The sequence below is a fragment of the Lepisosteus platostomus genome, chromosome 28 (assembly GCF_059453375.1).
Source record: "Lepisosteus platostomus isolate fLepPlt1 chromosome 28, fLepPlt1.hap1, whole genome shotgun sequence".
Lineage (NCBI taxonomy): Eukaryota > Metazoa > Chordata > Actinopteri > Semionotiformes > Lepisosteidae > Lepisosteus > Lepisosteus platostomus.
Window position 1 is genome coordinate 4,894,443 of NC_142638.1, and position 25,817 is coordinate 4,920,259.

The window sequence follows — 25,817 nt, forward strand, 5'->3', positions numbered from 1 at the left end:
AAAGTCTTTTCGAATTCCAGGTGGACGGAGATCCTCCTGCCTGTGACGGTGGTGCCCATGCACACGTACCTCAAACAGAGCTTTGCAGATTCTGCGGAAGGTTTTTCTGTGCTGTTTTTTTTACAAAGCTAATGTAACGCAAATCTTCTTTGTTTGGTTGGTTTAAAACGACTAGATTAAAAATGTGCATGAAAGGCAGTGCATTCCCAAAAGGCTGCTTTCGATTAAATTCCCGATCTCACAAGAGTTGTGTTGCGTTTGTTTGTTTGTTTTTGCGCAGTTTTCTTGTGGTAGAGATTTGATCCATTTTTTTTTTCTGACGTTTTGCATGTGGAGACAGAATTGACGCGCTATATTCCAGAAGCTATCGAGATCTGTTCAGCTTGCACGCTGCGTGCGGTGTATTTCCATGTCTGTCCGATTTTGAAAATACGGGGTCCCATCGATAAAAGTATCGCTAAGTTCTTATTAGAGGCCAACATAACTCTGACATGGGTAATTCACGTGAGAATAAAGGTGAGAATAATTTCAACAACGACTCATTTGTCATTTGTACTAGTATAACAATACTCTTCGTTTTATATATTCGTTTTATATTTCAAGGGGTATAGCAACTCTGTGTAGCTTTCATACAGTGGGCTTGACTTTAACTGCGGACGCGTTGTTTTTCTGATTGATTAATTGGTCGATTAAGACAAAATAGGACAGGCAAGGTAGATGCGATCGAGGTTATAACCCGGACCCTTCCGGCACCAAAACCTTTACCTCACCAACTTGACTTTACCTTGGCTGCACTTAAAGCCAGCTTCATCGGAAAAAGACCATGACAAAAAAAAAGGGGGAACTCATTTGCCCTAAACAACCAGGCTATCCGCGGCAGGTACTGTCCAATGGTATCGCGCACGAACGAGGACCTGCCTTCCCCGGTTCACCAAAGGGCACGCGCATCACTGTCACCTGTGGTGAGAAGAGTGAACGAGCATGGCCTCCGCGAGGACGGGGAGGAGGGGAGCCGCCGGGCGCTCGCGGTCCATCCTGCGTTCATAGCGGCTTATAAAAAGGGAGGGACGCGCAGCGCCGGCCGTGTAGCTCGCGCTGGACTTCCGCCACTCGCCGTGCCCGAGCCCAGAGCGCGTGAAGGTAAGAACTTCTGTATGACAGAAGACAACTGTGAAAGGACGTGGGGGTGCTTCTCTCGCCGATAAGCCTATAGATAGATTTTTTTTTTGAAAGAGAGTCGCCTTTTTTTTTTAAACAAATTAAACTTTTTAATAGCATTCATGCAGAAACGAATGAACTATTTTTTTTTCTCGCCTTCTTTTTGTATGACTGGAGCTGGGGAATTAAGGTCGCATCGTAATTGTTCTCATTGCAAAGGAATTTCGCCCCGTGTTCAAAAGGTGCACATGCTGTTTATTCTTATTTTGGGTGGAGTTGAAAGAAGACAAGCAGTCCAATGGATAAGAATATATGTACTGTACAGGAACAATACAATTTAGTCGTTATAACGGAGACAACAGTACTGCCTCTTGGACGTCGGCGCGTACGAATGCTTTTCAGATTTAATAAGTTATGCAAACTCTCTAAAGATTTCTTACAAGTATATTTTTAGCATTTGATTTTTATTATAAAATATCGAGTTCATCATCAATATACTACCCAAAGTGTGCAGTAAAATGATAAGCACTGTCGTGCAAGTGCGGATTCCTTTGCTTTGATCAGTACTAAAAAACCGAAAGGATAAACTAGTCGGTATATGAAAAAATAATATGGATAATTAAATTAATTACTTTTTTACTGAGAAGAAGTATGGTAAGGTCAGTGAATGGTCGCATATAATTCATTTGCAATTATACATAATGTACAGAATTGATTTAGCTAATGAGGTGCGGCAGCTCTTTCATTACGTGGCTACAGTTAATTAAAATGTTATTTTATTTAACTATAATACAGGTGTGTCGTATTCTTACAGGGGAGTAACATAGACTACTGCGAAATAAAGAGGATATAGCGGAGTAACATAGACTACTGCGAAATAAAGAGGATATAGCGGAGTAGGATATACAGTATGACCGATGTATAAAACATACTGCAGGTCTGTGGAAAGAAAACGGGTCTGGATGTACTGACGCAAAGTCTCCTTGCTGTTCACTGTCTCACTGTCACCTCACCTGTCCTCATCAGCCTTAAGCAGTTATCTCCAAGATTTATACTCTCGTCTGCCCTTTGGAGGCTGAGTTAGAATTCAAGTCAGATCTGTTCTTCCTGCTGCTAAATCTCATCGAATTAAACTGATGCTGGGACATTCAGCATGCACACTCAACTAGCACAGATGTAGCGAAGGACTGCCCACATTTTTATTTTTGAGTGAAGTTGGATTCATTAAAAAAAATTATTTGTTGTAGTTTTAGCACAGAAGCTCTGGATGCCAAAAAGGATTCCAGTAGCAGGCGTGCTGTAGAAAATGCAGCTCCCCGCGAGAAGAAACTTTTCAAAATGATTGTTTGGCATCACGATCAGCTGGGATACGCTAAGACTGCCCAGGATTTTAAACGTGTCCTTAAACAGGGAGTCAGAATGATGCCATTTAACCAATACCCCTGCAAATAAACTGGATGTTATTGTTTAATTGTCACATGGAATGAACATGGTGGATATTTAAAAAAAATGATGAATACCATGAATAAAACCAGAATTAAGATGAAATCCAATTATCCCACAATTAAAAATGGCACCACTATGGGGCTCCTTCTTTAAAAGCAGGATTGGATTAACAGGTTATTAAACAGCAGCAACACTTTCAGCAGCATTAACAGCAGCTAAAGATTCTTCTATGAGAAATAGGAAATATAGTGAAATATGGTGACAGTTGCCCAAGCTGATTGAGTGACAGTCGACTTCCTCTTAGACACAGTCCAGGATGAAGCTGGCTGCCCTATTATCTGTGTTTTGGGTTTCCTGTCTGTTGGGAGGAGTTCAGAGCCGACCAATATGGGACAACAAGCTGGACTTTCTTGAAAACCGGCTGAGAACACTGGACCTGGCCAGGAACAGAGAGCTGGTAAGTCTGTGCCTTTGAGACCTTTTTAATACCTCATGTAACTTGCCAAACACTTGCATAAAGTTTACAGACCATGCAATTAAACTGCAGTAAGGATGCAGTTGAACACATTCCCTATTACAATATCTGGTTAGGCTGTGAAGATCAGCCCTTGCTAACTTCAGAAGTATTTCATTAAGGAAATGAATTGGGGAGCAGAATCTGTGTTGCACAACACCCAGTACACCTGGACTGAGTAGCTTTGAAAATGTCTGTTCAGAAACTCCCTAATGCTTTTGCTCTTTAGTGCATTAATATAGTGCAAGCTACTTACATAGCACTGCAGTATAGAGCACATAAACAGTGTCTTACCATTAATAAGCAAGGCAGTGTACCAACCTAAGAATTATTCAGAATGTTGACAGCACTCTAAAAGGCACAACCGACAAAGATATTTTTTAATGTCCTGATCAGGGAGGAGGCAGTGTGGAGAACAGAGCACCGGAGCGTTTTGCTGGCACTGTGAAATGTGACAATGACTCCTGCCCCTCCTGTGTGTCCCTGTGTAGTTTCTGAGTGCTCTGCAGTCCTACTTCAGTAACAGAGGGGTCAGTGTTGACCGGACAGCTCCCGCCTTCCTGTTGTTCCCACCAAAGAGCTGGCAAACTCGGACAGATGCCCTGCTGGAGTCCGAGATGCCAGGGGAGGGCACGGATCTGTCAGAATGACAGCCTTACCCATCTGGAGGCATCGGGTAAGACCCTTTGCTTCAGGCAGTATTACTGCCTCTCTTCCACCCACCCATTCACTTCCTTACTGCTTCTTCCAATTCAGCAACTGGGAGAGCCGGAGTCTATCCCAGCAAGCAATGGGTGCAAGGCAGGGTACACCCTGGACAGGACGCCAGTCCATCACAGGACAGAAACAGACAAACGCATACAGTACACACTCACACCAGGGCCAGTTTTTCTCAAAAGCCACTGACTGTAGGAGGAAACTGCAGCGCCTGGAGGAAAGCCACGCATACACAGGGAAAACATGCAAACTCCATTCAGATAGCAGATGGAGTCCATACTTGTGTTTTCATACAAATGAAGGGAGATGAGCAAATGAAGACTTGGAGGAGGAGTGAAAGTGAAACAAGTAGAAATTAAATCCTCCTAAATTCCTTCATTCTGTGTGCTTAATGAGCTACCGATTCCTTCATTACTATATGAATGTAGTCATACACTCATAGAAAGGAGAGTTATTGTTGTACATTGATTGTGAATTAATGTCTACATTACACAGCGTATTTCTATTTTGCAGGTGAATTGGAACGACGGACACCATTGTTCTTATGGGATTTTTAAATACTGAAGGAACACGATCTGTACGGACAGGCTTGCCAGGGTGATAATGCAAATAAAATGGAAGACATCTTACATTGTTTTATAATGGTGGTAACTGTAAAACCTGGAACATACTATTCTTTCTATTTTCACAAATAAAGAACCGTCTTTAGCATCTGTGTATGTCAAATGCTTTCCTCAGGACCAAGACATCTTATACAGTAGCGAAAACAAGTATCTGTAACAGTAATACAAGTGACCTTTTTTAAGGGCTAACTGGTTTTCTAATATGATGAATTAGATCACGTTGACAGTTTTTAAACTAGGATAGAACTGAAAATCATTTCTGCCATGGCACGTTTCTGGTAAATTAAGATAAAACTATATTGAAAAGAAAAGATATAGACCAATAATGTGATTGCAGTAAAGGGTTTATGAAGTGTGAGGAACAGGAGATTTTCAGAAACCCCCTGTGATGAACTTAAAGGCTTCTGTACTGGAGGGGTTGCTGGGGATTGTGGAAGGATGGCAGTGTGGTGAATGCAGGAAAATAATGGTTTTAACAAATTAGCAGAGCTTATTCGTGGAAATCCTCACATAAACAAGAGCTTTGATATGTTAAAGAAAATATTAATTTATTTTACTTTTTGTACACACACTAAGTGTGTATATACACTGATGTATATACCTCACAGCCTGATGTAGCAACTGGAAGAAATAAAAAACACCACTATCTTCACCTCTCAACCGTTTTATAACAGGAACTACAGAAGGGTCATCAAGTTAGGGCCCTTGGCAAATGCATTTTTTTGCACGCTTGGTTATAAAAATACAATCTTGTGAAATTAGGAAGGTACAGCTGCTATATAGATCTAATTTAATCTTAAATTTTACTTTTAACATTGCTACTTGTGAGTCAGTTTCTACATTCGTGGAAACAGGTCTGTAACTTTGCAGACTCTTCAAGCGTCCTCTGTCTGGTTGGCAGAGAAGATAATTTTGCTCATGGTTCGGACATACTGAGATCCGTCCTGGAGGGCCAATTTGAGCGTGCTCAGGGGCATCAGGGCAGTGCTGGTGTAGTAGCGCAAAGCAGGGGAGTCAGCCCCTATGACATCCAAAAACACCTGAGGGAATAAGACACGATTGAGATCGGACACACGCTCAACACCAACTGTAAATTTCACTGAGTAAAACGGATATGTATATAGAGATAAGTAACAGTGTGATTATAAAGCCAGGCTTCATGCATTCCATGATCCAGAGACAAATTAAACTGTAGGTAATACATTGCTTTTAAACATGAAACAAATCCTAAAAGCAATTATATATCAACTAAATCTAATATGGGAGGCATGGTGGTGCAGTGCTTAGCATTGCTGGCTTGCGGTCCAGGTGATCTAGATTCAATTCTGGACCTGGGGTACCATCTCTGTGGAGTTTGCATGTTCTCCCCAAGTTGGTGTGGGTTTCCTCTGTTAATGGGCTTCTGGGAAAACTGGCCCTGGTGTGAGTGTGGGGTCGTCTGTGTCTGTGTCTGCTCTGTGATGGAAGGAGAGAAGATGGGTGGATGAAGCCAATACCGGCCGATACTGAGGATCCCACCTTGACAATGTCCGCCGTGTCCTGCGCCGCGTCTTGGAAGATGCTGTCGCAGTGCTGCAGATACAGCTGGTACAGGTCCAGCGTACGTGCGTCCACCTGCCGCAGGGACACGTCCTCCGCCTCCGCCCTCCGCAGGTTGGCGATGAAATCGGTATTGACGGGGCCACACTCGATCAGGCTGACGCTGCAGAGCCAACAACAGACCCGCTGTCAGTCACAGAGAGCCCCCAGGCCCAGGAGCCAGGCCCAGCAATCCATCGAGGGTTGAGACAGCGGGAAAGTTTGTGTTTTAAAAGCTGCAAGCAGCTGTATATAAGCTTCTCTCTTCAAGAGCAGCAGCCGGTACATTACAGTAGATTTCATAGGTCGCTCTTGAGGGTTTAGTTTCTACAAAGTGGGAACAATCTACCAGTTGTGCAGGACACTTATTCACTAAAGTAACTTCTTAGAACGAAAAGCAAGCAACTCTCCTGCCCCCACCACCCCTCACAGCCTGGCTGCAGCTCTGCAGTACAACTGACCATTAGTGACTTAATTTAAGCATGCTCTGTTGATTAGGAACAGACACATGAGAGTCTTCATAAACCCATGATTTAGGGTGACCTTGCAAAATATCGTTGCACCGTGGCTATCCTCAATATGAACCAAGTGTTGAATATTTCCTTTTCAGTCCTTTACACTGTTCTTAGGAATTCATCATAGGTCAAGCAGAGTTTGATGAAAGTAATACAACAAGGTGTATTATAATAATAAATCAGCGTTATTGCACTGAGGGGTAATTCAGACACATCTTTCTCTCCTGCTCCGCACAGGAAGACTGTGGTCAGGTGTGCAATCCACTGGCCTCACCTGAGTGGATCCCCCGGTACTTACTGGACATTGAACTGCTGCAGGAGGATGGCCAGGCTCTCACAGACGCCTTCCACTGCAAACTTGCTGGCACAGTACACCTCATTAAAAGGCAAACCTAGCCCACAGAGACACAGAAGCTTCAAAGCTCTATTCTTCCTTACAGTGTGCTCATAGTTAGAGGACCCCTTCATGTATCTTATGTGCTTGTCTTTAAAAGTACAGACACAGCCTAGGCATGGCCATGTCTAGAGAGAATCCCATTATTATGAGACATACTTATCTGGTACTAATAACATACATCCTTGAGTATAAAACTCCCGGCTCTTTGTTGATTTTCACAAGTTCCTAAGAGCTGGATAAAAAAATGTTTTCAGACCAAGAGCACTGCCCCCAGTTTTCGGATCAGGATTATTGCGACGGACGACAGAAAGGACGATTCATCACATTGCTTCTTTGTGCTGTTTCTACATGTGCCCCATTCTTTCTGCACATGTGGAGCGTTTCGCCTCGGAACTAACAACGGCTCATAAAAACCAGCACGTCCCAGCAGTGTAAGCCTGCTCATTTTATTATGCCCTCCCACTGTAGGCTTCTTTTTCTAACACTCCCAACTTCGAGACGTCCCCCCCCTCTGACCCCCTTTCTGCCCCTGCCGTCTCCTCACCCTGCAGCCCCCCCAGGCTGCCCGTCACGAGAATCCTCCCGGATCTCCGGGCCTTCATCCCGGGCAGAAAGGCCTGGATGCTGCGGATGGTGCCGAACAGATTTACATCAAAGATCCGGGTCATGGTCTCGTAGGACTGAGCCTCCAGCGGACCCATCAGCCCCACACCAGCGTTGCACACTGTGAAGAAAATAGAGAGTCTTGATGATCTACAAAGCATGTAGCTCTGTGCCTAGATTATGAAGTAACTAACTCTTTTTGAATTGAAATGTGTTGGTCATGACAATGAGTTAGAGGAAACTACTCTGAGACCTTGTCAACACCTTGACCCTCAAGGAACCCTTAAGGAAAGAGCCAAGTAATATCTTGGGGTGCCTTTAAGGAAGGTCAGAGGTCAGAGGTCAGGCCTGATGAGGAGGTGCCCACTACCTGAAGGTCACCATATTTCTCTCATTTAAGCTTCTGGTATCCTGCAGGTGCACAGCAACTCCATGCTACTGGAGTGTGCTCCTTCGGGAAACCCTGATCAGTGCCTGCCAGCATGGGATTGAACTGCCAGTTTTCCTAAAAAAGATGTATAAATGAATGAATGAGGATGAGATCAGTCAATTTTTATACCATCTACCCACGCCTGTTCCTGCTAAAGATGTACATTAGAGGTTTTATAACTTAATACATTTAATCATGGCTTAATATTCAGGTTTTGATGAAGTCCTGCTCACACAGGACTGCATTTTGTAATGTTTCTTTTCCTGCTGTTTATTTTCTTACATGTGTGCTCTTAGTCACAGAGCCTTGATGTTTCTACCTCGTTTTTTTATGATTATTTAGCAGACTGTTTAATTACCCCAGAGAAGACAATAGCTCCTCGACAGAGTCCTGAATGCTGTTTGTGATGAAATGAGACAGGGAGGAGCGTTGATGGGTTAAAGCCAGTTGCCTGTGGGGCTTTGATCTATGTTGTATTAGGTCCTTCTGATCTTGTTTTGTTATCCATAAGCAATTTGTGCCAATGACTAAAAAAAATCACCATACTGAAAAACTTGCTTTGAACATGCTTTGGTCTTACGTTTAAATGTGCTGGCCACAGCACGGCCAGATTTTAAACACATGGATCGCTACGACATACTGCTTTTCACGGCTAGACGTGGAAGTTTCTTTTAACAAAGGTTTTTTTCTGTTGGACAGCACTCAACAGCCTTATTAACTGATATCCATTACAGAATTAGGAAGCACTCCGTTTTCAACATCCAAACAGAATTTTATCTAAACGGGCCCTTCAATAGCTGATATGGATTCTCAAAACTTTAAACTTACGGTAGGTGACCATCTGAAAAAAGTAGATACTGTTTTCTGAACACAAGGGTAATAAGAAATTGTCTTCTGTTGTGTAAGATGTTGCCTCACCTAAGATGTCCACTCTCTTTTCTTCTATCTTTTCTTTGGCATTCAGAACGGACAGCTGGTCAGTGACGTCCATCTGGAGAATGTCCATGGTGTCAGGGTGGACATCCTTCACGCAGTCCATCAGACGCCTCTTCTTGGCTAAATTACGCATCGTGGCATAGACTGCAAAACAGACCAGGAGTCAATCTCTGCGCTGCCCGTACGCTGACAACAGCCAGAAAGATCTGTCATCAATAAATATGTGTACTTTCAGACTGCAGTGATTTGTAAAACAATCGAGATACATTAAGCCTGTTTAGAAGATTTTTAAAGAACCAGGGACTCCCAGGTATCACTTTTCCTGCTGGAGCAGCACATCACAGAATCAGAAGCCCTTAGATGTCTTAACACAATTGAAGACGTGGATAAAGGATATTTCTCTTCCTGACAGGTCAATCACTTTTAATTCATTTGCACTGCTGTTTAATCTTCCAGGTGTTCCTAAGCCTGAAGTGTTAATTACTACAGCCAGAGTCATTCTATACCACCGACAACAGCACACTTGCTGTGAAGTAAGGCACTCACCCTTGAAAGTTTTAGATGGGTCAGAGGCTAGATGCACAGCCAGCCTGAGTCCGATTCCTGACGAGCAGCCGGTGATGAGGACCACAGTTTTATCCATAATCCACCACTAACTTTATAACATGGAGGCAAGCAAAACAAATAGCAAACAACCGCCTTTACTGTATACAGTATGAAGCTCGCAGGATGCTCCTAGATGTCTTTTCCTGTGCTTGAGGATGCGTGTGGATCATAAAGTTCCTTCTGGAGGCATTGAGCTGAAAGCAGCACTGGAGAGACAACAACCCCTTCTTCTCATCTCAGAGTTGTTTAGTCTTCCAGTTTTATCACAAGGTTTTGCGTGTCTAAATATTTTCAGAATAACAACATTCCTAGTCCTGCACTACAGACATTCCCATTGCGGATTTGAGATGTATCCCCGTTTCCCAGGGGAGCCATCCAATCTGATCCCAAGAAAGACCACAGATGTGTGGTCTCACATTACATAACAAGGGAACATCATTGTCGTTTTGTCTTCTGCTGTGGCTTTGCATTGCTCTTCAGGGCTTTGCACAGGTGGACAAAGCATATGTGTAAAACTGAGACCATTGGGAACTTCTCGTGGTGCGAAATGTAAATGCAGTAGGTAATCAGGAGTTATTGATATTTAGAAAAAGGATCAATAGCATATGCTTATATGTATCTGTCTGGAAACTGAAGTTTAAAGAAAAAAACAAGATGGTAGTTCCAACCAAGCCAGGAAAGCTGGACTGAAAACAGATGTAGATCTAAACAGCAATTACAGGAATTGGCCAGGGTGGTGCAGAGAACTCTGCCAGTGTGTCCATCTAATGTTTTATAAATGCAGTTGGTAGAGAACCTGTTCTTGAGGTCTTACATTCACCAAAGGCCTATTGCCCCAAGGTGAGTAATGATCACCGATGTCCTCTGAGGAAGCAGGGTCTGACCTACTCCTATTCCCATCAGCAGCTACCTACGCACCGTTCATAATCTAATGAATCTGGCTAAAGGAGACTTTGCAATTCTTTCATGGCCTTATCGACTGATGAATTAAATGCAAGGACAGACATCATGAATGCCCACCTATTTTTCCCCTCAGCATTGTGCTAACAGCAATGCGTTTTTTTTTTTAAAGGTGGTCAGATCCTTTCGAAATTGTGGCTGTTATGTTGCGGCGCACGGGAACGAGAACATTAAGCTCCTTGAGTGTGAAAAGCTATGTGCGTCACGAAGGCTCGAGGAACAAAAGCTCCCCCATAGCCTTCAGCTGGTTCACAGCATAAGGCGTCCAGAGCTCAATTTGTGAACAAGAACAAACAACTGTGTTGCATTTGGAAAGGTGGGCTTCAGTGACTATATGCACTGATGAATGTCACGGTACCCACAGGTGTTACAGCTTCGCTTACATGGGCAGACAAACAGGGAACATTTCAAGGTCTAAAGAAGTAAGAAAAAAGCCTTTTAACTCTGCGAGAGACAAGTTTTGAGACGCAGGGTTCCAGCTACACATTTTTGCCATAGATATAATTTGGACACTTTGAATACAGTGTCATTGCAACGCCTACAGAGTAGTAACCTTCACAGAACCGCATTGAGCTTAAACCGTGGCCGAAGGCAAAAACATTAATGTTCTGCAAATGAGGAAATACCTTTGGGGATCTCTGGCTTTTTATTGTGTCTTTATTTTCAGATGGTATAGTTGCATGGCTGTTAGTGCTTCTGCCTCCCTGGGTCCAATTCTAGGTTGAGGCTCAATCTGTGTAGAGCTTGTATGTTCTCTTTGCACCATGGTGAAATGTCCTCTGGTCTAGCTTCCACCCATCCTCAAAAGCCAGCCAGATGAAAGGGCATGTCTAAATGGTGCCTACGAGTGTGTGTGCCCAGTTGGGATTGGTATCCTCCTAGGTTTAATCCTACCTTGAACCAGGCTTGGGACAGACTTAGTGCGAACCTCTGTAGGACAAAGAGGACAAGCGGATTGCTGTAGTGAGAGACAGACAAGGCGAGAACATTATCAGGACATTCAGCAAGGCAACACAATACACCATAAAAGCCAGAATAAGGACAAAACAGAATAAGGCATCAGTCACTGCTCAATCGCGCTACAGTTCCACATCGCTTTTCAATCCAACAACTTGCAAACTGTGTTCAGACCTAACTGATTTCTTTAACGGTGCAATTCTGACCAAATCAGCACTTCAAATAATAGAAGCAAGAACAAAGGATCATAAAGGCAGTAGGCTCATACATAGCACAATATTTACATCAAATATTCTTCTAATTTGATGTATTTTGTACCTTTTCATCTATTTAGTGATTCTCTGTTGTAGTTTCCTGCTTAGAGTCATGCTCCTCTTAAATAAGGAACGGCATCCTTGGGGTTTCCTGTGAATTAAAAGAAGTGAACTGGGAAAGTAGTAAAGAGTTGTAGGTAACTGAGCGAGTATCACTAACTTGTTTCCACCTCCCACATGCCTCTGTAATTGTCTTCTGCTGTTGTTCCGGATGTTTTCAGACAAAACCACAACTTGAAACACAGCAGGAAGACAGTATAGAGCCCTACTGCATTCAGACAAACACACTGACACCTAAAGGAATGATCTATTTTTCTACTTCTATTACTTGTGCTATAGAAATACCAGATTTCCGCATAGCACACAATTAAGATACGAGACAAATCCAAGTTTGTTCCATTTGAGCATGGTGTTGTGGCTTGCAGAACATATCACTGAGCCAAGGTTATTAATGTCAATGCAGCACAACTGCACAAAGAAATGACATAAGCTAAGCCTTCACAAGACCTATTGTAAACAGGCATTCACTTTAAAGAGCACTCACTTTTCTAAAATAACCATTAGCAATTTGTTTTCCTGCATCCTTGTAGAAAATAAAAGCATGGGGGCTCACAGAGCACCTGGAAATCATGATACAATGCTCCATTATATATTAATGGCAATGCGGGGGCTACTGCTGATGACAAATTCATACAAATCCAACAAAAGCATTACTCCAGCAAATCACATCTGCAGAAGAGGCTCTTGAAAGCAAAATGAAAGGAAGGTTATTGTGTGCTCTATGAGTTAAAATGTTCTACCAGTTCTTTGCAGAGTCCCATTTAAATGAAATAAAATAAAAAAAACACACTGACCTGCCATGATGATTTTATTTTTTAATATTATTACAAAGACCTTCTGATAAAGCAGCAATCCTATCATTTTAATTTAGGATTGTGAAGTTGCAGAAAAAAAAAAGACTCAGAATTACCTGTTGTTGGGTTTCCAGTTATTTGCAATTTATCTGGCCGACACTTTTAACCAGAGGTAGATTTGCATCCTCATTCAGGGCATTTTGCACGAGCAATTCAAGTGAAGGATCTTGGTCAAGGTCCAACAGCAGCATCTCACCTGGGATTCAAACCCAGCACCTTTGAGTTAGAAGTCCAGAATCCTGACCACTGCTCCACAGAATGCAACATCACACTGTACACTTCAGACAGGTCCTGTAATTCCGACTTTACAGCCTCAACCTTGGCACTGTCATTCACAGACTGACACCAGGGCTCTCTCTCACAACTAAACAAATGCCTTACACTGTTACATTAGGACTTTAGCAGTTAAGGTGAACGGATCACTTCGAGAAATAAAAGTGTGTGCCATATGTGGACCTTTACACCCTATTTTGCAGGTATTACCCTCCTGAGCAATGACCGATTCGCGGGTTAGGACAGATTATGCATGCAGTTGACCATTAGCCTACCCCCTGTCTGAGCTCATGCAGCAAAAACACTCCAGCCCAAGTGCAAAAAGGACTGTGGGATTCTGGAACCATTTATTATTGTTACACTCGTGGAAACAGAGGACTAACCACAGATCCAAGTTTTAAGGATCACAATAATAAATCTGTTGAAGGAACAATGGTTTAAATATGTGAAAATTAAGCTATATTTGATCCCTAAGTTAAGGCATAAGGAGAAAAAGATCATTATTATATACATTATATACAGGAATTGGGCCATCTGGGTCTGTATTCTCCTAGTCTGAGACATATTCCAGTAAAGAAACACATACTTTTGTGCTACTATTACAAATCAAGGAAGGATTAAGGTTATTCCTTCCCTTGTATTTCACATTTACAGTGTATGTTTAAAGAGATATTAGCAATTACAGGCAGATTCTTCACAGGAGGCCTAGTTCCCCAGTACTACTGAGAAAACCATCATCACTGACCTGCAAAAGCCGGTAGCCCCACCAAGTGTCAAAAACTGGAATTGGAAATGCTGTTATCAAAGGGGAACTGCAGTCCCAATTTCTCAGACTGTAACAAAATAAATTAATTGACGGCATAGCAAAATTTCACCAATTCTGAACTAAGCACAAAATCGTGAACTTTGTGAAAACACGGTGTGGTCAACATGTCACAATTCCCTGGTTTTGCCACGGGAGAGACCGAGAGTTCACTAGAATTTCTTCACTAGAAGAAATGTATGCTTGTTTACAATGTAATAAAGCCTTTTCACAAGTTTTGTTGCCTCATTCTGAATTATAATATGACTCTGCACATACCTGGAAATTTAGTCTATTTTGTGATGTAAATTTTTACTGTAAGGTTTTACTTTCATTGCGGTTTGAAATGCATCATCAATGCCATTTCTTTCTAACACCCAAAATATAAAAATAGCCTTGCAGCTCCCCTTTAACCTCAGCAGCATGCAGACTCTGGATTGGAGTTTCCAGATAAAACTATTTCTCAAGACAGACTCTTAAAGACACAGATACAGCTCATTATTAGCAGGTGCTTGAAACTGGCTCATTAGACCTTTAATATGGAACAATAGTCCTCATCTGCATGAACAAATGTCTAGATGGCTTTCATCTTGTTATAAGGCCATGGGCATTGTGCAACTGTCTATCCACGGGTTATTAAACATCAGCAGCAAAAATGATGGTTCTCCTAACTGCTAAGACGATGCCTTATTTCACATCTCAAATTCAAGGCACTTGGAAGCAAGCCTGATAACGTACTATAAAGTATGAAAATTGTGCAATCTTGGCCATAATAATGAAACAAAGGCAAAAACATTTTTTTTAACCTACAACATTAAGATATTGGTAGTTCCTAAACAGCCTTTTCAATGTTCTTTTTTCATGTTGCACTTTCTTTTAAAACAATTTATAGACCTGAAGAGAAACGAGAGAGGTGAGGTCCCCACTGATAAATCCTCCAAGAATGAAACGAACAAAAAAATAACCCTCTCTTTTGGAAAAATGGCAATTTCCTGATGTGCTGCAGCTGTAACTGAGAATCCTGACCCTTCCTCCGGTTACCAGAGAGCAAAAGGAGATCTCTGAGGATTTTTTTACTCTTTGCACCTGAGCAAAACACCAGGCTTTATTCTGCTACTGACAAGACAGCCCATCCAAAAGTTCCTATCAGCTGAAGGGCCTTACTCAGATAGAGAGGTTGAACTGATCGTGTCAGTTTCAGCACAATCTAAAACGACTTACATGTGATACGCCCCCCCAAAAAATTTCATATTCTATAAAAATACAACAGTACATAAAAGGAAAAACTGGATTTCAGCTATGGCCTTTATAATTTAGTGTTCAAAAGGTACAGAGGAGTAGAAGGGCCACATTGTCAAAACTAAATATATCAAAAGCTGCCAATAAGTGACACCATTGACAAGCCTCTAACACAGTTGCTTAGTGCCCTTCGGTGGGGAGCAGCTGGGTTACTCTACAAAAAGGAGTTTCCTCACTGTGCTTCCTCAAACACGATGAAGGCCTCCTGCCGAAAATCCGCTGGCTTCCTGCAGTTTCTTCATGGCCTGTGGGTAGTACTTGAGGAAGATCCTGCTGGCGATCTCGTAAGTGTCCCCTACGGGGGTGGAGGGGTACTCCCTCCGGCTGCGCACGAAGTCCTGCTCCACCTGAAAGACGGCCCGGTTGAACGTCTCCTGTTTGAAGGGCCGCCCCCTGTCCAGGCATTCCACCAGGGCGGCGACAAAGAGCCCCCAGCGCCGGGCGTAGTAGTCGGCCACCAGCCCGCCCCACTCCTTGCTGGCGTAGTCCAGGATGTTTCCGGCGGGGCCCCACAGCGTCAGCTGGTTCCTGCTGTTGAACTCGTACAGCCGAGCCTCCTCGTCGCCCAGGGCCAGAGACCTGGCGCGTTCCAGCCAGGCGCCCAGGAGGAAGTGGCTCTCGCTGGACAGCAGCCGGTCCAGCTCGGGGAGGAGGTCGTACACCAGGACCCCCCCGGCGGTCAGCAGCTCCTGCAGCTGCTGGCCCTGGAAAGCCCTCCTGACCTCCTGGTAGAACTCGGTCACCAGGAGCTGCAGGGCTTGGCGGGTGACGTCCACCAGGTCGTGCCTGAAGGTCTCCACGGCCATCAGCGGCTCGGCCGCGGCCTGCAGCAGCCTCCAGGCCTCGTACAGGTCCCGGGGGTCGTACCACAGGTCGGCGGCCATGCGCAGGGAGGGCCGGTGCACCAGCGGGCTGCGGTTGTGATTCTTGTAGCCCGGCAGGGTGCAGTTGTAGACGCTCCGGAAGAGGAGCCTCCACGCGGCGGGGAGATTCTGGTGACTGCTGCCGTAGCGCCGCACCGCGTAGAGGGAGACCCACTTGTCCAGGCGGACCGGCTCCCGGCGCCAGGCCAGCTCGCTCATCAGCTCGTACACCACGGCGTTCTGCTCGATGCCCTCGGGGGCCAGCCCCACCCCCACCAGGGTGGAGTTGGGGTAGCGGCGGGCCTCGAACGGCCCCCGGTTTATGCTGTCCACCGTCCCGAAGAGCCCGCTGTTCCCCCCGAAGTTGTGCAGCATGCACCAGATGAAGGGCTGCCCGTAGAAGGACTGGGTGAAGGAGTACGCCGGCACGGACTCGGCAAACAGGTCCAGGACAACCATCCTGCCGAGGGGCACGCCGCGCAGCAGAGCCCGCACCTGGGCCGGCTGCCAGAACGCGGCGTCGTGGACGAACAGCCAGCCCTGCATCAGCCAGATCGCCTGGGGGTCAACTAGGGGGGGCAGGAGGGAAGGAAGAGAGGAGAGGGAATCAGGCTCCCATCGCGAGCCGGAGGGCCGGCGGGGGTGGCGAGGAGCCGCCAGCAGGGCGGCGACAGGCCAGCCCTGACTTTTCACATTTCGACTGGGGTTAAGGGGGGGCTACAGGCCCTCGGGCACGGCGCTGTCCCAGAGCTGCGCAGTAGGATGCTTTTGCAGCCGTAGTTAGTTCAGGAGTTAGAGACAGGCCTCCAGAGAGGAGATCAATACAGAGAGCACTCGCAGGGGGCTGTTTTTCACTCTCACCTGGCCGTGCGGAGGGGCCAGTTAGAAAACCTCTGTGATGAGCCAAAGAGCAGCAGCCCTGACAGCAGGGGGAGGGGGGGTTGGGGGGCTGCGTGGGCAAAGAATGCTGGGATGGAAAGTCAAAATGCCCTTATTTACACCCAGGGGAGCCAGTGATTGGCAGAAGCTGAGGTCTGTATCTGTCCCACACCTTGGTTAGAAATTGTATTTAGCATGTTGAACAGTACTTTGACATTTCACACATACAGCATAAATGTCTAGTTTGCCCATAATATTCTGATATTAAGGTGTAAATCTCAGTCTACTCCAAGTGCTGCTAGATGTGTGCCATTGTACGTATTGTGCTACAGGTGCATTCCAGCTCACCCAATCGGTCTGTAACCTTCCTTATTAAAAGGTGGTGTTGCACATCCAATTTTCATGTGGAAATGTGCCTAGCCATTTTCTGCTTGGTGTTATGCAATCCGTATAACATATCTATGACACCTGAAGAAGGCTCCACAGCCCAAACATTGTGTTTTTTTTTTCTTCTTTTTCCAGCATGGAACAAAAATGTATTACTTGTTTCTCTTATATCCTAGGGGATGAAACAAGTAAGGAATGGTAACGTCCAGTAAGATATAACTGCCAATTTCTGGGTGAAAAGCTATTGTCACAGTTAGGCCATGAATTGGGGGACTCGCTCACCTGCTGTCATGGAGGTGAAGACCGCCTGGCTGACCGCGGACAGGTACGTGGGGTCGGACGAGGAGGGGGTCATTTCGTTGAAGGTGTCCGTGTTGTAGATGTGGTCGCTGCCGAACTGCTTGAGCAGCTGGGACAGGAAGAGGGCCCCGATGCGCTGAAAGAGGGGGTCCCGTGGGTCCAGAACGTAGGCGCAGGAGTAGCTGCAGTTGAAGTGGCTCCAGGGACTGAGCTTGGTCACGTTAGCCTGGGGGAAAATCCTACGAGCATGGACAACGATCATTTATCACATACATCCTCTCTTCCCTACAGTCGGACCTAGCCATCCTCCAACATTCAGGAGTGACTGGTGTCAGCTGACGTAAGAAATGGCGACACCAACCTTACAAAACAGGGCTGCGGAGAATGTGCTTTCAAAATGTTTCTGACTTGCGGCTGCTGAGGTTTTCCCGTATGAAGGTTTTCCTTGGGCTTTCCCCAGGACTTGTGAAACTCGTTTCTGATCAGCTGGTTACAGATCAGCAGAGTCAGATACAGGAAATGTAACAAAATCAGCATGTGCTTTAATTCAGCTGCACCAGCACCAGTCCACCTGGTGCCAATGAGGAAAGGCAGCTAAATTTATCACACCAGAATTGAGTCAGAACAATTATTAGGTACTTTCCAAGACCTAGAGAACTCAGTGATCCCAAGCTAATCAAGGCACAAGTGTAACAAAGCTGTATCTGATACAGAGTTCTTTACCAACTTACTTGGGGATGTGAGGGTTAAGGTGTTCTGGCACTGCAAACTAAGCTGTGGCAATCAAGAAAAAAGAACTCTATATATAAGGACTGCTCCTCATTATCTTGATTGGGGACACTCCTGTCTGTCCTCCAAGCCCATCTGCACTCTGTGGGTGACAGGGTCTTCTCCTGCTACGCCCCAGAGCTCAACAAGAATATCAGAGAGTTGCCTTCCCTGAGCTCTTGCAAACCCGGACTCAAACCCTTCATTTGCCAGCCCCTGTGCTTTCTGTAACTGTGTAAGCCTGCCGTCTCCACTCATGGTGTATTTTTTTCATTCCGCAAAGCACGTTGATGAGCCACCCTTAAAGGCGCTATATAAAATGAAGATGATAATAATCATCATAATAATAGGGGATCCTGGAACCCTGCTGTAGTGGCACTTGAGCTCTTTACCTGGTAATGGCTTCAGGAACATTTCCAGAAAAAGCAGGCAGGACAGGGATCATGCCCAGAGATCTCATTCGGTCCAGGATTCTATACTGCACGTGAACATTGTGGGTGGGAGAAAAAAACAGAGAGAATCATACTGCTGTTGCAGTCTCTTTTCTTAAAAGACGAGAAAGTGGAGAACCAGGCGGATGAAGCCGTGTGCTGCGCCGCACCTGGAGGTAGAGCTGTTTCAGGTGCCAGGACTGGGGCAGCGGGCCGCCCCAGCGGAACAGGTTGCCCATGCGGTTCCAGGCCAGGAAGGCAGGGCCCGTGAAGAAGCTGTCGATCTCACTCCGATTCAGGCCCAGCGACAAGTACACCTGAGCACAGGGGAGAGGACGAGGCGTGAGACACATGGTTAGCCATTCCTGGCCGCCTGGTGTCAATTACCAACAGACTTTCGGAGCATTCACGCTTGCAACGCAACACCAGTCTCCTTTTCACCTACTCTTCACGCCAAGAGTGAAGGAAAATAAATGTTTGTCCTGGATGCATCCAGATTCAGATCTAGATTTGGGCACTGGATGGCAACTGAAGTCACATTCAGAGTGTAAAAACTCAATGCAATCTCTATTTTTTCAACAATGTTTTTGCCTTTGGCGTGATTAACAAGCCACCTCTACGAACGACTGGACTACATTCTAGTGGATATACCTGACTCGATTTACAAATGCTGTTGTCTTTGTCTCTTCTCTATTTAATGACTGATGTTGACTTGTGTGCCTGCCTCAGAGTCAGAGGTGTCAAGAATCAGATTCAGGCCTGTGCTCTTAGGAAAGAAAAATCACTAGGTGCTCATGTGTTTGGAAGCACTGCAAGCAGGATAATGAAGCTCTCCAGTCTTCTGCCCACTGAGTACGGACTGGACTGTCGGGGCTTGGCAGCTCACCTCTTGCCAAACTGCTTCCTGCCCAACAAATGCCAAGGGCAGATTGATGCCATTCAGTGCCATCCAGTCGATCTCCTGCTCCCAGCGTGCCCAGTCCCACCACACCATGGAGTAGCTCTGAGTGCACACATTCTGGTAATACCGGAACCTGCCAAGAGGAATCACAGGGGATTAAACTGAGACGTCTACAGCGGGGGTCCCTGTAGGATCACGCACACACCTCCTGGTTTGTGTCCCAACCAAGCTCTCAGTTACCCCATTGATTCCCTCACTGAGTTAATTAAAGCATCGATTTAAACTGGTTGACTGACTTCAGCTCTTAAACGTGTTTGTAGATGCCTTTTATAAGCCACAAAAGCACACCCTTTTGAGAAGAAAACAATAAACCTTATTCCATTCATGCAACTTGTTAGTTGCATGAAGCCTGGCTGTAATGCAAACCTGCAAGCAAATTGGGCTCCAGGACCAGAATCTGGATCCCCTGTTCTGCAGGGTTGGCACACAGTGTATCCACAATGTCAGGGAGGAATGTCTGGATTTCATGCCCCAAACAGGCTGTCGTGGCTTTCTGTCTGTAGGTATTGGACAGGCTCTCAAACAATATCTGTGTTGTTGGTTCGTATATGCAACATCGGTGTATTCTCCTTACTTTTGCATACAGCAAAATAGTTGCATCTTTGAAGGTGATGTTATCCTCAGGCTTATAATACTATTAATGAAGTCTTGTTTGCAAGGGTTGTCTAAAATGTACTTGAACAGGCACATGCGCAATACCAGAGACATTCCACAGGAAGACTGCAATTAGCTAAGGCTTCCCATGAGTTGCACTGCCCAATATTACCAGAGAAAGAAACTATGCCACTTGCAGTGGAAGAATGGTGAGGAGGCAACACAAAGAGAGATGGTTTTCTTGCACAACACTTTAGTGGAATTAACTTTAATCAACACAAACCAGCACATGTCAGAACCAGTGGGCATGAACTACCTCAGCAGGAGATAGCTTCGGAGTTTCTGCTCTGCTCATTCCACAGCGCAACCGAGGCGTCAAGCTTTAGCGTGAAAGTTGCAGAGTCAGTAATACTACAATAATCACTGTTGCAGTTACATAAGAATGCCCAGCGAGGCCCTGCTTTCTCAAGGGAAATAACACAGTAGATCACCTGTCCTCTGACAAAGAGCTGCCAGTCACGCAGTGGGGGCTGTTGACTAACTGGTCACTATGCACGTGGCCTAGCTGGTGCCAACTGCAGCACCTCTAACGAGCTGCAGCTAATTGGACATGGCTTCAATGCCGCCGCCCCCGAATGACGCCACAGGGGAAGAGTCCCCCTGGTGAACAACTGTGGTTCTATGAACAACAAAAAAAGCTGCCAGTTGTGTCCCAGTTTCAGGGGGCTTTTGGCCTGGGTCTCAAAAACCAAGCTCTGTCCAGCCAGAAACGTCTAGCTATCGTAGTTTCTGGACCCCAACATGCCAATAGAAAGATTTCCTTTCGCATCACGCCAAAGAGGTGTGAGGATCAAAGACCTCTCCAAACTGATCGTTAGTTTCGCGCCCGACGGCCACAATCACACTGATCCCTCCCCCTGCGTCCTCACACAGGGGTTTCTGAACTCCTAGCGCACAAAGACACCCCAAACCAAAACTGTCCCTTCTCTCAACTTCAGTCCTCTTTCAATCCTCCCCCCCCCCCCCCCGGAAGAAGACTCCACAGCCGAAAAGTTGTTGCTTCTTTTCTTTTCCTCTTAGCACGGAATAAACCTTCACCTGCCACTGTCGATCCACAGGTTTATCAGGTACGGAGATAATGCAGTGTGATGCACATTACTGAGCTGAGCTGGACCCCGATCGAAAGCGCGCACTGAAACTTAACTGAAAGCGCAGTTAAAGGGTCCGGCTCGTATCTGAGCCAGGTAGGACGCACCTGTGCGGGCTGCTGATTCTCAGGACGCCGGTGATCGGGGGCAGCGGAGACGGGACGTTCAGCTGTCTGCCTGTCCAGGAGACGTGACAATTGCAGAAGTACTTCAGATATGTGTACACCCCAGCAGCCGCGGCCACCCCGGTGCTCCCCACCACCGCGATCTTGTCCCCTTTCGCAGACCAGAGCTCGCAGGCGTCCGGGCTGCCTTTGGCCTGCGCTAGAGACCGGTTGACGGACACGATGAAGTCGCCAGCCCTCTGCCCGATCAGCCGCGTCAGGAGGTCGCCTACAGCTCTAGCCTGCGTGTCGTCACTCGCCTGTGGCTTGAGATGCGCCAGGGTGTCAAACTCCCGCTGCGCCGAAAGCACGGCGGAAAATGATACAAGCATGATGATGGCAAAACGGGTTAAGCTCGCGTGGGGCATTGTGTCATGGACCCCCGGGATGTGCGGTACAGTGCGACCCCAAGGCAGAAGCCTAGATGGCTCTTAACCCGTGATGCCCTACTCTCAGCTGCTCTTTCCAAACTCCGAGGAACAGGAAGCGCACAGAACCTTCGTTTCGGAGACCAATCAGCGCACAGCCCGGCCGTGAAGACACCACCGCACAGCCAATCACGGCGGAGAGTGCTTGTGACGTCACTGACTACAGACGCGGGGAGTGAGCTGATCACATGGCGCTCTGTTGTGGACTGTGAGGAGTTGTAAAAACTCTGTCACCAGATTTACGATGCTTTAAATAGATATATAATATATATAATATATATATATTTTTTTATATTTTTTTACTCCGTAACTGCTTCAATATTTCTAGAAGAGATAGATAAGGCATTCAATGCGTAATTACAATTAATACTAAAATTAAAACTTTGAAGACATATAATTTATCTAATTTTGTGCACACACAAAGAACGTTCATAACAGATAAGCACATTGTGCTGTTGCTAATCCAGCCTTCTAATATTGCAGGGCAGGGTCATAGGTGCTGAAAGAGTGGACTAGTAGCTGACGCATCAAAATGCAATATAACCATTTCTGCTAAATAACTGCAACGCGATGTTACAAGGACAAGAACAACGTCCTTCCACTTTGAGTCTTAAAGAGCGAAGCCCCGCCACTTCCTCGATTGACCAGCAGAGGGCGAGCAGCGCATTGGCTTCCACTTTGACTAGGCCATTGGTATCATCAAGCAGCGTTCGGAAAGCATATGACCCCAGAAGACATATTGCCAGTTCTTCAAAAAGCGCGGTACACCTGAATTTTGACCTCTTTCTTTCTTGTCAAGTGTCTTTAAAAGTAATAAAAAGCCGGAAAGCAGACGTGCACATCACAGCGTTTGGATCGGAGCAGGATTGCTTTGCAAGGATCCCATTCTGTCCCCTTCAGCCTGTGTGCTCATTCCCATGGTCTGGGTTCGGCTCTCCTGTTTATTCCAGCTATCGACATTCTCCTGGACAGTGGCCTGACAGCCAGTTGAACAGAAGGAGCCGCAGGCTGGGCCTCAGCAGCACAGAAACACGTTTCATTGTGCTCCTGACAGCTTGTGTACAATAGGGCCTGATTACCGGACCTTGCATCCGCCTCAGAATCTCCACAGGGGGCAATCATTCCGCATCAGTGTCGGAGGGGAGATAAGGTGACAGCAGTGCTGGGCTCAACGTCACCCCAGCCGCAGAGCTGAGACTGTGAGATAGCTGCATGTCGCTCACCGGCCCAGCCTTGCCTTTGGCCTCTCGAACATTTCAAAACCCCCTGAATTCCTTGGATTCCCTGTGTTAAAACAGGAAAAGCACTGGGGCTGAACGTCTGCGATAATGCATAAGTTATGTTTTCAGTCATGCAAGTCCAGCAAAGAAACCACCCAGGCACTCAGTTCTGCATAATTCCAAATGCAATCACCCCTTGTTCTTGGGGGGACAGATTTCTGGTTCCTGTTCCTCTGTAGTACACGTCAGCTCTATAGGTGATAAGAGTGGAAGGGCTAAATAAAAGTATAGCCAAATGAACTACAATATTTCCAGACTCACGACCCTAAGATCTGGAAGGGCTGGGAATTATTCCTTTGTACTTACACAAGAATATCATCTCACATCTGATTATTCATTTTGATTTTCCTTAAATGTGCACGTAGGAACAGTCCATTAAGGATGTTTAACAAGCCTGGAATTCAGCGCTGTGGCATGGTGCCCAGTTATAATAAAACATAAGCGCACTTCTTGATGCAAATAAGCCCTGTTCCGTGATCGGAGCCCCTATTAATCATGCAAGTATTTGCTAGCCCGTGACCTCACCCCTTAGACCTCAACCACAGTTGTCTCCCCCACCCCTCCTGGGAAGATGGGTTACCAGCCAAGGCATTTTTGTCCAAATGACCCTCAGCTTCCTCTGATACAGATCACTTCCCCTCATATAAATCCGTTCCACAGTCTGCACCCTCAAGTTTGGTTTTCATAACTAAGAATGCAGCATTAAATTCTGGCTATTAAAGACTATTAATTTAATGTGCGGATATTTGCAGATTAAATCTTCATGCAAAGCCATTAATCATCTTTTGTAAAAAACCTCCTGTATTGGGTGTTTGGCTGATCCCAGGCCCCATGGAAGACAAACCCAGTGTTTGTCTAAATTGTGGATCTCTGTTGTACAATATTGTACTGTGATGTCTTGTTTTATATAACATACACATTATTCCTTGTCTTCAGCACAGGAATTGATCTTGGAGCTCAGAGCACACTCCTTCCACATTAACTATCCAGTCACACCTTTTGAAGAGCCTATTTTTGCAAACTGTAACTTCAGTCAGCAGTGGCTTCAGGGCTCAGACACAGATGCCTTTTTCACACAGTTGGCCAGAAGGTGGTGACAAAATTCCAGTATGTTTGTGAGGTCAGTTTACTGCTCTACCTTGTTTTACACTCAGTGTTACACTTGCACTTCAATTCCAAAATGGTACCATTTCACTCGTGAAATGAGGAGCAATGATTTGCATTTAGATGGCACATTTGTTAATATTGGCCTGTGGTATGATAGCAATCTTTTGACTACTTAACACAAGGTTATGAAATCAGACAGGGATGTGTTTGTGTGAGCTCCATTATGTGCTTAGTGTTGCTTTTTTCAGTTGTATTAAGGCTGTGCTGGGGCTGCTATCTTTATATTTCTGTGTGTACCAGATCTGTGGACTTTAATATGGATATAGTTTGCTCCAGCTGTGGAAAAGTATCTATCTACTCTAGACATTTTGTTTCATTCTGTTTCAGGGTGAGTGGGTAAGGAAAGGTTTCAGAGCAACAAAGAGCTCTGCAGCTCTAAACTGAATTCCATATTCTGCTTTGTCCTTGTTTAACATTACATGGCCAGTGTTTGAAAGCATTCTTTTTGCTGGCGGAACATATTAGTGGAAGCCAACCAGAGAGGAATTTCCTGTCATTTTACAGCATTTCTCCCCTCTGTTTTTATCCCCTTGAGAGCCAATCAGCTGGGCATCAGGCCAGAGAGCAATTGAGGAGATAAGACCCATTTTTCAGTTTCTGTCAGCTTCTAACAGCACAGCAGGAACACCTTCCCATAAACCCCCTTTAAAAGCAGGGGCAGACAAAAATATTAACAAGCTCTGGGCTGGTGGGTGACCATTGTAGTGTACAAGAGTGCATTGTGATGGGAAAAGGAGCTGAAAGACTATGGAGTTTTGTATCCTGTCCTATTCAATAATGTTAGTTCAGCATGTATTAACATCCATCCATTAGTCATAGATGCTTCATTCTATATACTATATTATCCTATAGAAGGTCAAAGTGGACCAGAGTCTAATCTGGCATTCAAAGGGCAGTAGGACTTTGTTTTGGATGGGCTGCCATTCCATTACAAAGCATGTATAAGAAGAGAAGGAGCAGATAACGTTCTCTTCTTAGTGGAACCCACGCAGGTTTCAGAACCCGGTGCAATGTCAGGCACTGATTGAAAATGTTTTGGCACCCAATGCATGGAAAATAGAACAAGTAGTGCAGCACTTGTGGGTCTGGACTTCCTGTACAACCGAAAAAAATAGGATGAAAGTAAAAACGAAGGAACCGTTTTAGTTAATAAGTATGTGTATGAGTATGTCTGGGGCTATGATGTTCTGGCTCAACATGGCTACCATGTCCCACAGCTCTGTGTTGGTTCTGCTGGCCAGCTTTGGGATCTTCAGCGAAGATCTGAGTTCTGGGTCCTGCCCCTGGCTGACTGTCATTGGGGTTCCCCAGCTGGGGGGGGGGCTGAATAGATTCGGTGGCGATGCACCTGGTGCAGAAGATGGCATCTCCCCCTTGGCGTGTAGATAGAGCCGACTCCCTTCGC

At 45.5% G+C, this 25,817-nt stretch overlaps 2 protein-coding genes and 1 long non-coding RNA gene across 4 annotated transcripts; 1 reads left to right on the plus strand and 2 right to left on the minus strand.

Moving 5' to 3' along the window:
* The first annotated feature begins 991 nt into the window (after nt 1–991).
* On the plus strand, nt 992–4,546 carry LOC148638634 (uncharacterized). Its single transcript, XR_015930965.1, has 4 exons — nt 992–1,140; nt 2,909–3,061; nt 3,610–3,794; nt 4,349–4,546. It is a non-coding gene; the product is annotated as an uncharacterized LOC148638634 (long non-coding RNA).
* Nucleotides 4,547–4,989: 443 nt separating this feature from the next.
* hsd17b1 (hydroxysteroid (17-beta) dehydrogenase 1) lies at nt 4,990–12,485 on the minus strand. 2 transcript variants are annotated; one of them, XM_088622708.1, is made up of 8 exons: nt 11,759–12,485; nt 11,378–11,441; nt 9,464–9,573; nt 8,900–9,061; nt 7,493–7,672; nt 6,850–6,943; nt 5,977–6,160; nt 4,990–5,498 (listed from the first exon to the last, which is right to left on the minus strand). In XM_088622708.1, the coding sequence occupies exons 3-8, from the start codon at nt 9,558–9,560 to the stop codon at nt 5,334–5,336; spliced, it is 882 nt and encodes a 293-aa protein (XP_088478834.1). In that variant the 5' UTR covers nt 9,561–9,573; nt 11,378–11,441; nt 11,759–12,485; the 3' UTR covers nt 4,990–5,333. The 2 variants fall into 2 exon arrangements, with proteins under 2 accessions (XP_088478834.1, XP_088478833.1); XM_088622707.1 differs by having other exon boundaries at nt 9,464–11,441.
* Nucleotides 12,486–12,604: 119 nt separating this feature from the next.
* Nucleotides 12,605–22,094, minus strand: naglu (N-acetylglucosaminidase, alpha). Its single transcript, XM_088622706.1, has 6 exons — nt 21,481–22,094; nt 19,557–19,704; nt 18,841–18,987; nt 18,632–18,717; nt 17,454–17,710; nt 12,605–16,474 (listed from the first exon to the last, which is right to left on the minus strand). Exons 1-6 carry the CDS (start codon nt 21,903–21,905, stop codon nt 15,228–15,230), a joined length of 2,310 nt encoding a protein of 769 aa, XP_088478832.1. The 5' UTR covers nt 21,906–22,094; the 3' UTR covers nt 12,605–15,227.
* Between the last annotated feature and the right edge of the window lie 3,723 nt (nt 22,095–25,817).